Source organism: Phascolarctos cinereus, unplaced genomic scaffold, assembly GCF_003287225.1.
Source record: "Phascolarctos cinereus isolate Bilbo 61053 unplaced genomic scaffold, phaCin_HiC Scaffold_726;HRSCAF=1367, whole genome shotgun sequence".
Lineage (NCBI taxonomy): Eukaryota > Metazoa > Chordata > Mammalia > Diprotodontia > Phascolarctidae > Phascolarctos > Phascolarctos cinereus.
In genome coordinates, this window is record NW_027556098.1 from 217082164 (window position 1) to 217097441 (window position 15278).

At 31.5% G+C, this 15278-nt stretch overlaps 1 protein-coding gene across 1 annotated transcript in view; it reads right to left on the reverse strand.

The window, feature by feature from the left end:
- Positions 1-15278, reverse strand: part of HAT1 (histone acetyltransferase 1) — a 77382-nt gene that overhangs the window by 18539 nt on the left and 43565 nt on the right. The window contains exons 5-9 of the mRNA XM_020990964.2: positions 9221-9400; positions 8811-8932; positions 8206-8310; positions 7790-7896; positions 2564-2715 (exon numbers count right to left, since the gene is read on the reverse strand). Of these exons, the coding sequence (XP_020846623.1) occupies positions 2564-2715; positions 7790-7896; positions 8206-8310; positions 8811-8932; positions 9221-9400 (666 nt within the window). The remainder of the gene's footprint in view (positions 1-2563; positions 2716-7789; positions 7897-8205; positions 8311-8810; positions 8933-9220; positions 9401-15278) is intronic.

Here is a 15278-nt window from a genome sequence, read left to right on the forward strand (position 1 = left end):
TCAGAGTGCCAAATCATTCCAAATTAGTGAGATTTATTTTTTAATAATGATTCTCCCATCATTATTTCTTTTTTTCAAAAATTAAGATTCTTAGACAATGAAATTAATGTCTTTAGTTTCTAGGACAGTCCAGAATCTTTTAGCATAAATCATAATAGTGTTTCCTAAGAAGTACTACTACCATACAAGCTATAATTCTTGTAAGCATGTTGGGTATAAAATGAACAGCATATGTTTCAAAGCAGAATCAGAACATTCTCCTTTACAAGCTAATTTTCGTTTAGGGAATCCCCATTACTGTCACAAAACTGCCCCTACTCCAAGTCTAATGTTATGAATGCTCACAATACAGGTTTCCACTGTAAGTAGATAAAATGGTCAATTTATTTTGAAAGAATAACATTAAAAACTAACAAATTTTTAAAAAGAAAGATACTTGTCTCCTTTATGTTTTCCACTACCAAAATGTTTGGGATCATTTTTAACAAAAGAAAACATTTCTCTTTAAAAACTAACATAGTAAATACCTATTTATAACAAGGGCTTTTCAATATCTCTCATTTTGTGGTAACTATGCTAGCAATGATGGAACAAAAGGTCAACCAGTTTGGAGATAAATCCCTTACTTATAATGTCTAGAAATCAAGTCCTGAACTAGGAAGGTTTGATATGACTAGCCAATTTAGGCTTCAGTTTATTACTGAGGATGTATTTAATGACAGTTTTGGGAAAAGATAGGAACATTTTACTAAAAATTATCTGGGTCCATATTAAGTCAAATTTAAGTATTTACTGAATGCTAAGTTTTTATCTAACATTATTATAACTCTTCATCATCAAACTTAACGTATTATATACCACATATAACTTCTCTTCTCTATTCCTATATTTCATCTAACTTTCTAGGTTCTCCTGAATTATCTTGGTAGTTCCATCTTGCCAAGGATCTTTGCTGCTTAATTTCAGCAGATCCACTATATCCTTCTTGCTCCTTCCCCTCCCCCCCATCTGTATATAAGCGGAACCATTTTTCTTCTTTCTTGGTTACTTTACTGTCCTTTGTCTTTAAACAGTACTGCCAGGACCATTCAAATTAACAAGCTAATGGGTCTATAATAACTTTTCTAGTAACTTCCTAGAGGACAAGGCTTATAGTAGACTGACTGAAATGCACTAAAGAACAGGAGAAAAATTTCTAGTTATGTTAAAAGATTGTATCTGATCAATCTTTCAATTTAGAATTTCCTTGTGCATCATGAACTAATAAAAAAACTGGAACTCTAAGCTTCTCAAATCTGCAAAATGAAAAAAAATTAATAAAAGGTCTAACTGAATTATCTATCTATATCTATTTTCACTGAAAAAACCCCAACCACATTCAATTATTCTCTCACACTAATTACAAACTCCAGAAGATTCAGAAAATTAAAAATATATTACATATTAATTACATATTACATATTATGGCAAATATTTGTATATTTTAATACAAGTCTACAATTATGCAGTAATTGCCTTCTGAGAACTCTAACAGCCATTCTTTATTCCTCCCAATGCCAAGGTCCTTTAAATATTTAATTAAACACCAAATTGAAAAGGGTTTTAATTTTCTAAGTTTGTATCCACAAAGGTTTCTAGACTGTGTTTTATGGTATATTTCCTGCCTCCCAACCCCAGTTATACAAAATGGGGACTTTATTGACTAACAGCTAATCAAAAGACTTCTAAAAAAAAATTTCCTTCTATAGGACAAAAATCAACACTTTAAAATAAGGATGAAAGGGGAAAAAAAAACCCTAGCCAGTTCCCATGCTAAAACATCATTGTTCCTTTCTATACTAATGTATTCATTGCTAAAATGTTAGTTTGCTTTCATATTGACAAAGACTAAAAATGATTCTCATTAAATTGTCAAGCCTAAACCAAATTTAAATAAGTTAGCTATTTTAAAACAGAAGAAAAATAATTAGGAAATCATAGGGGGAAAAAAAATTTTTGAGCACTGAATCACATGCATTTCTTAAATATTTGCATGCTTCTATGAATGATGAAGGCATGACACCATTATATTTTATGAACTAGTATTCATAACCACTGCCAGAAAGGAAATAGTATGTGAAAGCTATGTTGTTGCTTTTGGGTTTTTTTGGAGGATGTATATGTTGGTACTAGGAAGAATTTAAATCATTCTTTTCCTTTAGAAGTTTAGAAAGCATTTGCAAGGTGATATCTCTGGAAAGGGACAAACAATTTTGAAGTATATATTTTAAAGTACAAAGGAGCTCCCCAGCTTCTGTTCCAAGTCCTTCACCTAAGCAGAGGTATTAATGTTATTATAAACTTAAGACATCTCTTAAACATTCTTTCTTGCTTATATAGCTGTGTTTTGCAATATTTAAAGTTGTTTATACTGTAACTGCTGAAGTATGCCAGTTTCTGCCAACAATGAAGTGATCAAATGCTATATATTTATCAATATTTTGTTATATATTTATCAATATCTAAATATAGAATTTTTTGCACATAAAATTCAAGACTATTTGCCTATTATAATTTAAAATACCTTGTTTATTTTGAGCTTCTGTTGTGCCTCTGTTACCATATCTTGACTGAATCCTTGCATTAACTTGTCTGGTGAAAAGCAAGACAGATCTTGGCAAAGCTTCACAAGTACAAAATCTCTTAGTTTCACATAGCTTTCAGATGGATCTTCGGCTAAGGAAATAAAATAAATATGACAACATAACTCACTCAAAATAATTTCTTTTTATTTTGAACAATAAATACAGTCTAGTTTAAAGATCCATAAAAATTTAGGAAAGGCACAATGTAACTGGTTTTTGAAATACTTCTTACCAACTAGAATTGTGTTTAAGCAACAAAATTTCCCAACTTAGTAAAATATTAGAACTGAAATCCTTTCTTTATAAATCTATGTAATACTTATGACCTAAGTATTAGTCTTTTAAAGTACTACCTTATGTCACACTGCTGTCACAAGCAGTCTCGGTTTTCATATTCACTGAACTAAAAACATAAAAGACACACCACCAAGTAGACAGACATAGAATAGCCATTTCAGAGGCAGCCATTCACTAATACATGCCAAGTAAGTCAATTAATTTTAAATTCTATAATGTATGTAGGAGGAAAGTTGGTTTATTTTTGTTTGATCTCATAGCACTGACCTGCTTATGACTACATTAAAAATACAAAAAACTAGACCATAAAAATTAACAAATTTAAAAAAACCAAAACAGTTCTACTCAGCATAGGAAAACAATTATTTAAAGATGACAAAGTAATGACATAATAGCACAGGAAAAATTGTATTATATTGGAATGTGAGTATTGACCACATGGAAAACATATTTCCTCCAGTTTGCTGGCTAGCACACATCTGGCATTCAGCTTAATAATACATTCACATCAAAGATTTCTATGCTTAAAGAAGAAAACATGGCAATCTTTAAATTTTCTTTCCAACACAAATATCTAACACATCGAAATATCAACTACCTCTCTCACAGAATTACAGATTCACATGTTATTACATAGTTACATCTTCACAGTGCTCTCTGAAAACTGGCACTATGAAACATTTCAGCTTTATATATCACTCCACCTTCTTCTCTTGCCCAAACTAATAAAGGCACACAAATTGATCATTTTATCTGTTATCTATTTTTATTATACTTAGCATTACTTTTAAGAGTTGTTTTACTTTTTATTTTATTTCTTAGTTCTAAAAAACAGAATCAAAGGGATTTTTCAAATGTGTTGCTATAATCTGCACTCACGTCTAAAATATATTTCTATCAGGACATGAGCCATAATCTTCCCCCAACAGATTATGAAAAATTTGTCAGTCTGAACCAACAGTCATATAAAAAAGGATAGAATTTTGATCATGAAGTCACAAGCTAAAAACTTGTATTATCAACTATTGTCACAAGCATTTGAGGTTTTTATTTTTACTGGCATAAAAACTTTAAAAGGTATGGGAACTGGGGGGGTGGGTCCTAAGATGAGTAGGTAAGAAGGAAAAGGGGAGGTAGGAGAAGAAAGAAAAGAAACAGCAGTTTCAGAAGAAGTTACTCTAAGTGTCAAGTTAAGTCCTTGAACTTCAACATCAAGTTATGCAAATTCTAAATGTATATAAAACAGTATGTATGTATGTATATGATACATACAGCCAAAGAAAACTACTGAAGGGCACAAACACTTAAATGCTTGGTGATTCCCCCCCCTTTATTTTTTACGTATGACATGCTTTTTAATCATTCCCAATTCTACAAGTTTTACATTACTTTTATTTGATTCTAGGTACTAACGTTCTTATTCTAGTATTCTCTTCTTCCAGTTCACATTCTCTATTTTATATTTACTGACAGAGCATCATCTACCATCCCAAAAAATTATGAATATTTCTGATGCTTAAAATTCTAAAACCTTATTTTTAATCCTGCCCCTCCTCTTCCTAGCCTTTATGCTCCCATTCCTGGTCTTTAAGCAGTACATAGTTCCTTTAAGGTTATCTGTGTAATAAGTGTTTGTTTACTGACTATTTTAGACTATAGTAGATAAGGACCATAAAAGGTTATTTTAAACTTTAAGAAGAGTTACTAAAAGAGGACCTTGTATACAAATGCATGCAATAAATATTACGAGACTATTTTTCCAGAGAAAAAGAGAATTCAAATTCCATCACAGGCATGATGAATATATAGCAAGGTCAAAATCAATATTAGAAACAAAAGTGACTTTTAAAAAATCTTCAGCATTTCCAAAAGTAACCTTTCAAAACTATCAAGATAAATCCTTTTTATTTTCTTATTGGAAACAAACATGAAAGAATAGTATGGCCAGGCAAAGAAATACAGAAGACCTGTTAATAAAGCAGTCAGGTTCATGAAAGCTAAACTAGACTGTCAATTGGCCTATAGGCAACAATTAGCAGTTAAAAGAAAATTTGCATTTGCTCATGATGTATTCAATACACTAACCACTAAGCCTTCCCTATAAATACACCAACCAACTCTAATGGAAAATGATAACTTCAGATAGGAATTAAATAACAACTAAGATATTTGATCCAAATGAGAAAAAAAAAAGTGGAACTATTTTTTCTAATTTTGCTTGCATATGTTATGTACCTTATTTTTAAAATGTAAATACTGACTAAAGATCCAGACTTTTCAACATAAAATATTTTGTCCACTGACATTTAGGTCCTGAAAAGTGGCATGGAAAAAAGCAAATAAGACTAAATATAACAAAGAGAAAAGCCTATTTATTAAAAAGAAAATCTGATGTAACTCTAGGAGCAACTAGGAATTCACTAAATATCTCATAGAAATGTGGAACATGTTTTAAAATATTTATCTTAAGTAAAATTATAAATTTTAAAACTTAAAAGTATGTCATATTCTCTTCTCAACTGTCATACAATTGAAAGGTCACCTTAAACTATGCAAATAATCATTACCATTTTAGCTTAAAATAAGCCCTCACAGGCTGATTCCACTTCTAGATGTGCCTTGAAAGGGCCATGCTGCCTCTCAAATTTTTTTAAAATCTCTGTAACTAAGGGTAAAAGTGTTAGCCTTAGTGAATTTACAGTACCTCCTGACCCCAACAATTTGGCATGTCTCTTTTTATCAGTTGCTTTAGCGCCAAAGAGATAAGCAATAAATTAATAATGAAACATGTTAAAATACAGATTTTTACAAGGTTCATCAGGATACGCATTAGAAGACAAGGTCAAAGTTTGAATTTTTACAAGTTAAAACTATAACACTTAACAATATAAGTGCTCAGTTATAATAAAAAAGCTTCTTCTTAATGAAACATGAGATAGGAAAATGATATATTAGGAAAGGGGAAGTAAGATGAAAGTACAAATTAACCAAGAATAAAAAATTTAAATGTAGTATTCCAAAAAGCTCTAAAATATGAAGTTCTTGAACAATAAAGGGATTTCTAAAGGGCAAATATACTTATAGGATAATGTTACTGGTGAAGGAGAAAACTTTTATTCTCATGTCAAATTTTATTCTTATCTTCAATTTATACTTTAACATCAGGGAAGACACAATCAATTATTTTATATATTATTCTATCGGTAAAAATGCTTGTCTAACTTGGAAGATATAGTGGATATTCACAAGAGTATCTGTGATAGACAGACATCCTCAAAATGAAGATGCTATACACTACAAAATATTCTTACATTACTTTTATTCTAACACATGCATGAGATGTAATGCAAATATCTCTTTTCTAGAAAGAGGATAACTTAACAACAAAGTTACCAAGAGCAAATTTTAGTTAACGTAACTGTATAGAATTGGAGCAACAGACCTAGACACAAAGATATATTCTGGGACCTAGAATACACTGATGGTCAGTAAGATCTCATTTTAGTGAGTAGAGCAGCTTAAATGAGTAGTCTTTAACAAAAGATACCAAATTAAAACTGCATCAAATCATTGCGTCAAATACCACAAGCAAAGCAGAAGGATGGTTATTCATTTAAACTCAACTGAAGCAAATTATTATAGTTTATACTTCAATTCTTTACAGTTTTAGTGAATTCTCACTTAGCAAATATATCAAACTTGCAAACTTTCATTAAATCCTTGCCTTTTCCCCAATTTTGAATTCCATCTATCTTATGACAGCACGACGAAATGATAAGTCATCTCTCCATATGCTTTTGAGCTCCTTGTTGAAACTGCATGTTTCCCAGCAGAATATTCAAAATGGCAATTTGGAATTTGTTTCAAATCAATTTTAATTTATTTTAGATTAAAAGTAAGCGCTTCTTATTATATGGTGCTAAGGCTTTCTTGTAAATGAAATGAAATTCTATAACACATAAAAATAAAAGGGTTTGACTGTATTTCCAAGGGTCCTCTCAGCTTTAAAACTATTATCTTCTACATGTAAAAAGGGTTGGTTTCCATGGCCAAATAATTCATCACCTAATGGCCAATAGCTGGAATAGCATTTTACATGTTTTTTAAAAGTTATTTTCTCACAGTTTAAATAGCAATTTATTTCTTTAGCAACAATTCCATGAACTCAGAAAAGGAATAAAGCTGCATCATTTTACTTCAGGTTAAGTTACTTGCATTATTCCAATCTGTCCTTGCTCTTCAATTTTCATAATACTAACATATTGCTTGAATAGAAGAATCCAACAGATGAAATCACAGATTAAAGAGTCATTTCTTTCATTAGTTATTCTAGTCATAGCATTCAATTCAATAGATTGATGTTTGCACCATGAAGTGACTCTGCAATTCATCCATTTTAGCACTTTCTTATTAAGTGGCTTTATATTTTCCTCAAAATTATAATAACATAATGAAAGGAAAATTAAATATCCACAAACATTATTAATAATTTACAAACTTATTAAAATTTGTATCACATTCAAAAAAACCTTCCTTCATGGTTTCAACAAAGGAAGTATAAAAAAATAGATACTGAAAAACTAAACTTTTCTATGAATACCCTGACTAAATAAAAAGTTACAACATTTCAACATAATAGAAATGAATTGTGAACTTGGAAAATCCTTTCTATTAAAACACTCTATACAGCTAGTTAAAATGATACAGCCACTGCCCCCTAGGAGCTTACAATCTAAAATGTCTTATATAAGCCATGGTACCAGCTGAAGTCTTAATTCAATTGTGAGATACATAATACAAAATTTAGCCACTTAAAGTAGAAATTTTTCAGTAACTTAATATGAAGGTGAGAATAAAGATTTACATACCTGTAATATCAAGAACTATAGGAGAAGAAATGTAATATCTATGAACTGTTTCAAAAAGTTGGGCACCATGGCCTTCACCTTGAAATGGAGGCAATATCAACATCTGGCTACAATACAGAAAGATATTTTTAAATTTAAAAAAAAAAGATACCACTTGAAATGTGAAATCAGTTTTATATGATAAACAACTTTAAAAGTACCATAAAATCATGGAAACTTTATCTCCAAAAAATGTTAGATAATCAAACCATCTTCTCTATTGTTTCAAAGGGCACAATGAAATAAATCAGTGCATACCCACCAGATAATGGTGATTTTTTAAAAAACAAATCAACACCATTATAACAAGTATTGGAAACTTCAGCAGTTCCCTCTTCTGAAATAAAAGACAAGGCACGTGTTACACTGCCAATTACCTTACACGTGGCCGGGTTTTGTCTGGGTACACATAGTAATTATAGACTGTCATGTAGCCTACGGTCGCAAAGAGCGTAGCTCCATCCTTATTATACTTCTCAAATCTGCAGATAAAACAGAAAGCCAAGCAGGTCAATTACAGTCGCGCTCCCATGCAGTGTCCATTTTCTTTTCCATTCTCTGACTGAATTTTCAGTGTCAGCAAGCTACTCTGTGAGGGCCCAATGGATACACCTGCTATGTTCTGAATGTACAATTCACTTAATTGGTGTGCAGCAACTTGGATAAATCAGACCTCTTTACATCACTTCAGTGCACTTGCCTATTATAAAGATGAATAGGTGGCAAGTAAAAGAAAACACAGGCAAAGCTCATTTTACTGTTTAAGCCTACATTCAGGGCTCTAACGGACAACAGCATTTAATTCAGCTCTATTCTCAAGATCTCCCAAAGCATAATGAAGGAAAACTCAAGCCTGATAAACAATAGTTTTTCTTTCCTGGGAAAAATATCATTATACTGTCCCAATAATTGGCCCGCCACAATTAAAATGCAGGCTTTGTGGAGGTAATAAGGTCTACTGTTGCTTTAGAACTGTACTTACACTAGAAAGTAGTTCCATCTTTCATCATCCACGTCAATAAAGCTAGCAGTTTCAATAAACCACATCAAAAAGGTCTGAAGCCTTTCATGATATTCTCGAAAGCCTGTACATGTCATGTCAGCCTAGGGAAAAAGCCAAGAAAAGTCAGGTGAAACTCATCACAGAGGTAAGTGAAAGTCTGTAGAACACAAAACTGTCCTGTGGGAAAATGTCTGGAAGCAGAATGCTCTGATTAAGATGTGTATACACCCACACACCCACACACTCTGAAAAGAACTTTTTTTTAAATGATAAGAGCTATAATCTACAGTCAAGAAAGATCGCTGAAAATAAACCAAATACTGGATGCAACCTTCAGCAAATTAATAAGTGTCAATTTATGCTAAAGAAATATCTAGTTTTGTTCTTACCTTGTATACTTCGTAGGTAATGTTTTCTCCTATTTCCTTATTGTGAACTGAGTATGTATGGAGTAATGTTCCAAAGGGCTTAAAATTAACTTCCTTTTCCAACAATGAAATAAAATCATCTGTGTTTGTACAAAATCCTGGAGGAATGATTTCTCTAATTTTGCTCTCAACATCATCTGCCTATGAATTGTACATTAGAGAGGAATGGAAAAAAATTTAAATAAACATTTCTCCTTAATATTTAGCTGAAAACATTCAAAATCTTTAAAGCATAAGTAGGACTCAAGAACATGTAACTTCAACTCATAATTTTAACATATAATTGAAAGCATGGATATAAACTTTTAGTGAATTGAGGAGATTGTTATGTGTAAGATCACCTAGTCATACCTAAAACCACACTGATTTTGTCAAACTGGTCTCAAATAAGCACAGATACACTGTAATTTAATAAAAAGAGGTCACACAGCCACTGTGATATTCTTCCTGGTTTTGCAGTCGTGAATACAATATGATTGATGCTGACTATACTCCTACATAATCTTTGAAGTTTACCAATTTTAAAAGTTTGGAAATTGTGCTAGATAGGAAGAAACCAACATGTTTCTCTATTCAAGAAAGGGTTGCCTTCAGCAGTTGGATAAAGCTAATGACTGGGCAAATTAACAGGAATCTCACAATGAAAAAGGGAGGCAGCTCTCAACTCCCCCATACATTGAAAAAAAATTAAGGGTTTTTGAAGAGATTCAATACAAGAGATTTCCAACAGTTATTTTAGAATATTTATCAGCATTTTGGAGATGCATACACTAGTGTAATAGAAGTATGTACATATATTCATACATATTTGTCATGATTTCTAGACTTAGATTTATGGAAGAAGGAGAAAAAGCAAGTCTTAACAAAATTAAATTCAGAGATTAAAATTACCCTTGTTAAACAACCCTGATGAATGTTCAGACTATCAGCTGAGCAGACTTCATAATCCTTTTCAAAACCCCAAAAGACCACTTGATTGAATACATTTACTACTTCTCTTTAACCATGAATATTTGATGAAGTCTCACAATAAAGTATTACTGCTTCTCACCAGGCAATAAAACTTAATGAATTGGTCTCAACTTAACAAAACCTTACCCCTCAATACAGTCCCTAAAAGCCTGACACTACATTCAACAAAATGAGCTTGCATTCTATTCAAACTTTTTTCTGAACAATGAGGCCAGGTTTTTACTTAATGGAGTTTGCCGTGAGTTCAGCTGTAATGTTTGTATTGTATCTATTTCCACAAGGACTGACACAAGAACACTTTGTGTTAACTTACTAAGCAGCTCTTTCACACCGTTTACATGCATGATGGGTATTAGTTCTAAACCAAGACCCTTGCTACTTAGCATTCAAAACAGGGAAATTAAGATGCTTAGAACAAAATACACTACAAAAGGCTAATACAACATGCTACTAATTCCTGTCTTTTCAACCATCTTTAACTAAGTAGAAGCAATGCACCTGCAGATGAATAGCACTTTATCATCATTCAGTTACAATTTTAGGATAGAGAACCATGGATGGAGTTTATCACAAACAAGTTGTATTCTCAATGCTTTGGTACCACCAACATTTATATTTAACTTGTTTTCTATCTGTAAAAAAGAGCTATTAAACAGTTAGAATATAGCTCTACAATACTTTGCCCCTAAGCTTACTTTTAAATCATACAGTCTCTGCATCTGATTCATCATCAAGATAAAAGAAGCTGAATTTACCAGAACTCTGTTTTGTTCACTTTCTAAGCAGGATTTGATAAATATTTCTCTTTAAAACTACTGGTTAATCTGAACAACAGAACAGTAAAGACCAAATCAGAGATTTTATTTTACAATATCAATGCAATTTAAATAATTATAAAGGAATAACATTTTTCATAAGTCTGTTCTCTACTGATTCAAATACAAGGTATTACTGATTAATAATTTTAGGTTAGGTGGAACAGTTAAAATTGTATGTTTATAAAGTTCCCAACTTGAACAATTTTTTTTAAAAAAATCAGTTTAAAGACTTGACTAACATTTTAAGTTTTATATTACTCTCAGAAACTCGGAGATACTTATTGCCTTCTACACAGAACATACAGAACAATCAGTTTACAACTTTGTACCAATTCTTTCAATCACTTCAAATATTTCTTAGTTGACACCCCTTTTTTCATTCCAATAAAACTGCTGCAAGAATCACCTGGCTATGCTGGGGGTTGAAGGACATAGCAATATCAATTTTTTTAGTCTAACAAAGTTTTTTAAGCCCAAAGATTTTTAACCTTCAAGATAACAGACTATAAACTATAAAACTATAATAAATGACAGCAATTAACATGAAAGATACCCAGACAAAATGTTTTAACACAAACACCTAATTTTAATCTTTAAAATGTTGAAAGTGAATGGAAAAGGTGCAAAGGGTAAGGGTTAAATATTCTAGAGCTATTAACTTCCATTCCCTAAAAAGATTAACTACAATGCATTTATCTGATTTATGTAACAAAATTCGCTGTTAAAAACTGAATTCAAACTCCCTCCCTAAAAGCTGCAGGACAAAATGTAAACCACTAAATGGAATTTTAATCTCTACTTAGTTTTCTGGGGGAAACGAACAAACAAAAATGTATGTATAACAATGTGCCATAACATAATTATACACACACATACATATATGTTGAGGAAGGAAGTAATACAGAAAATTATCTTTTGGTTAACTGAATTTGATACTAAGGGTTAAGCCAAGTTCATCTTTTTGTTTCAAGTCTTTGTAAAGCATTTCATTAAAGTAGGTGTTTGTTTTCCTATGTTAGTGAATAGAGTATGCTGAACAAGGTTCAATTTTGCATTCTGAATCTCAATTATGCTTGTACAATACTGTAGCCTAAAAGAGTCGTATTCCCAACTTCTTTTATAAAGAATGAAGATCCCCTATTTTATATAAAAAATGCCATGGAACCCAACAATATTAGCTGTGATTTTAGCATCTACTGACAGGCAGCATAGTACAGTGGAAGGAGTGCTTTGAACTTGGGGAATCAGATGCCCTGTGTTCAATTATCAGCTCTGCCACTTACTACATAGGTGATCGTGAGCAAATCATTTAATTGGTCTGGTCTTAAATTTCTCATCTGTAAAATCAGGTCACTGGACTAAATGGCTTCCAAGGCCCCTCTTCTAGCTCTAGAGTTATGATCTTATGCTGAAGGAAAAACGTGGCAATGAAAAATTATGAATTCAGTAATATGTTAAGGTAAGTTTGTGTCTATTTGATTAATCCCAACATCCATATACATTTGAAAAGGAGTAACAACAGAAAATATAAAACTTCCAACAGGCCTTTTATTCAAGTTGCATATTCTGCTAGAGCTAAATAAAGAACAAAATGACAATGCTTGGTACATATGGATTCATGGACCCCTGACAATAATCTTACAGCTTCTAGGTTGGGAATCATTGACCCAGAATATATTCTTGGAAAGGGTTTTCTGTAGTTGCCTTTTTGGGGATAAACAAACATCTCATTCAAGCTTGGTTTCCTAACATTTGGGTTCTCCTAAAAGTTGAGCACAGGGAAAAAAACCTGAGTTTTTTAATTTTCTGGGTTTTGGTTAATGTTTTAGACTAAATGATATCTAAAGTACCTTACAATTCCAATTATTTTACTTAATATAGTATACAATCTGCACGTAACAACAAGGTGGACTTTAACTCATTACTGTGCTAAGAATCAGCAATATTAGATCCACTACTGATCCTTTCTCTGCTCCAGGGTAGGCTAGTGGAAAGTAAACCTAGTGGTTTTGAAGTCAGAATAACTGGATTAAAATCTTAGCTATCTCAATTACTACCTTGGGCAAAGTTTCCTTATCTATATAATGAGAGTATTAAATTAGATGTTCTCTGGTCCCTGCCAATTCTAAATTCTATAATTCTCTAGTATTTAGGTGACTATGAACATACTACAGTTTCTGGTATGAATAATTTTGCTGATATTTAAATACAAGACATCACAATCTTGTCTTAAACCATAAACCTCCAATTCTTGCTAGTTATTTCTGCAGTTAGAAGAAGAAAAAATATGGTAGTATGAGGTTTCATATTTGACTAAAAAGGAAACATGACAAAAACTTTTGAAAAAATACAGTGTTATTAAAGAACATTCATAAACAGCTAATTTGTAGTCTCACTTATATCAGAAAAATGATATTTTTATTAAACAAGCAAAAAGAACCCCAAACTAGTTGAACCTTGATAATTTTCCTTGATTACCTACAAAATAGGTTTTGTGTTATATTTCATTTATGGTGAGTTAGCATTCTTCTTTTTGCTTCATTAAATTCCTAGGCTAATTTTTAAAATTTTAAAGATATTTTACAGTGAAGTTTTGTACATAAACACAGTACCTATGAAGTATCACTGTCGTACCTCATACAAAAGCTAACTGCTAAAAAGTGACTGATTCGAGTTTCACCTCTCATTGTTGCTCACCAACAACACTGAAAAAACAGTGATATTACTATAAGATGGGCAGCATGATGTGGATATCTAATTCACATAAAAGGGACAAATCAGTTTCTGAATAATCAAGAGTCAACTCTATTGAACAGGAAGTTCTCAAAGGAAGAAATTCAAGCTATTAGTAGCTATATGAAAAAATGTTCTAAATCACTAAAAATTCAATTATATGAAAAATGTTTTCACTCACTAACTAAAGAATTAAAACAACCTTAAGGTTCCACCTCTCAACCATCAGACTATCAAAGATGATAGAAAAGGAAAATGACAAATGTTGGAGAGGCTACAGGAAAATAGGCACACTAAAACAGCTGTTACTTGCTCCTGTAAAGCAATTTGGAACTATGCCCAAAAAGTCACTAAACTGTGTATATCCTTAGATCACTAGGTATCCCACTTCTAAGCTTATACCCAGAAAACTCAAAAAAAGGAAGAAAAGAACTCATATTTTTAAAAATGTTTAATGGTAACACTTTTATAGCAAGGAACTGGAAACTAAGCAGGTGCCCATTGATTAAGGAATAACTGAACAAATCATGGTATAAGAATGTTAATGAAATACTATTATGCCATAAGAAATGAAAAGGATCATTAGAGAAGCCTAGGAAGAATTTTTATAAACTTCTGTTTACAGACTGAAGTGAAAAGAATCAGGAGAACAATTTATACAATAACAATGTTTACTAACAATGACTTCAGAGGAGCAATGATGAATCATGCTACTACCTACCTCCTCACAGACAGGTAGTGGACTGAAGATGCAGAATGAAATATATTTTTAGCTATAGACAATATGAACATTAGTTTTATGTCTACCTACTTGTTAAAAAGGTTTCTTAATTTTTTTCCAGTGGAAGAAGATGGAAAGGTATTTTTATTATAGAGTTCTTCCCTCCATCATCCCCAAAAAAGAAAAAGGGCTATTGAAACTTTTTTTTTAATGCACAAAAGGCAACAGAAGAACACCAGAAGAAAACACAAACATGACAGCTTTAAAAATTATCTGTTGGGTCTATTATATGTTTAAAAGGAAAAGCAAGCTATACGTAATAAAGACTTGTAGTTTCACATACAATCCTTTTTCTGTTTTAATGCTCATTTCATTTGGTGTTTGTTAAATTAAGAAAAAAATTATTTGTCAAAATAGAATAAGCACTATTTTATCTGCAAAGGTGATAGTGTCCAGACATGAAGAAATCCAAATTACAATGAGAAAAAAGGGTAAATTCAATTTTAAACAAATCTGAAGGTATCTCATTTTACTTTAGAAAAAGAAAACAGATGGCAGTGTCAATATAAAGGATAAAATTTTAAAAAAATTTTTTAAACTTTAAAAATCAACTTAACATCAAAATTAGCAGTTCTCTGTGGCTTACTGATATAAATCATGATGGGAAAAACTACTGCACTTAATTTTTTAAAGTGATTTGCATTTAGTATAGCTAGTGGGGAAAAGAAACCTAAAAATATCATGTATAGGGCCTAGTATTATTTGTAACTCTGCT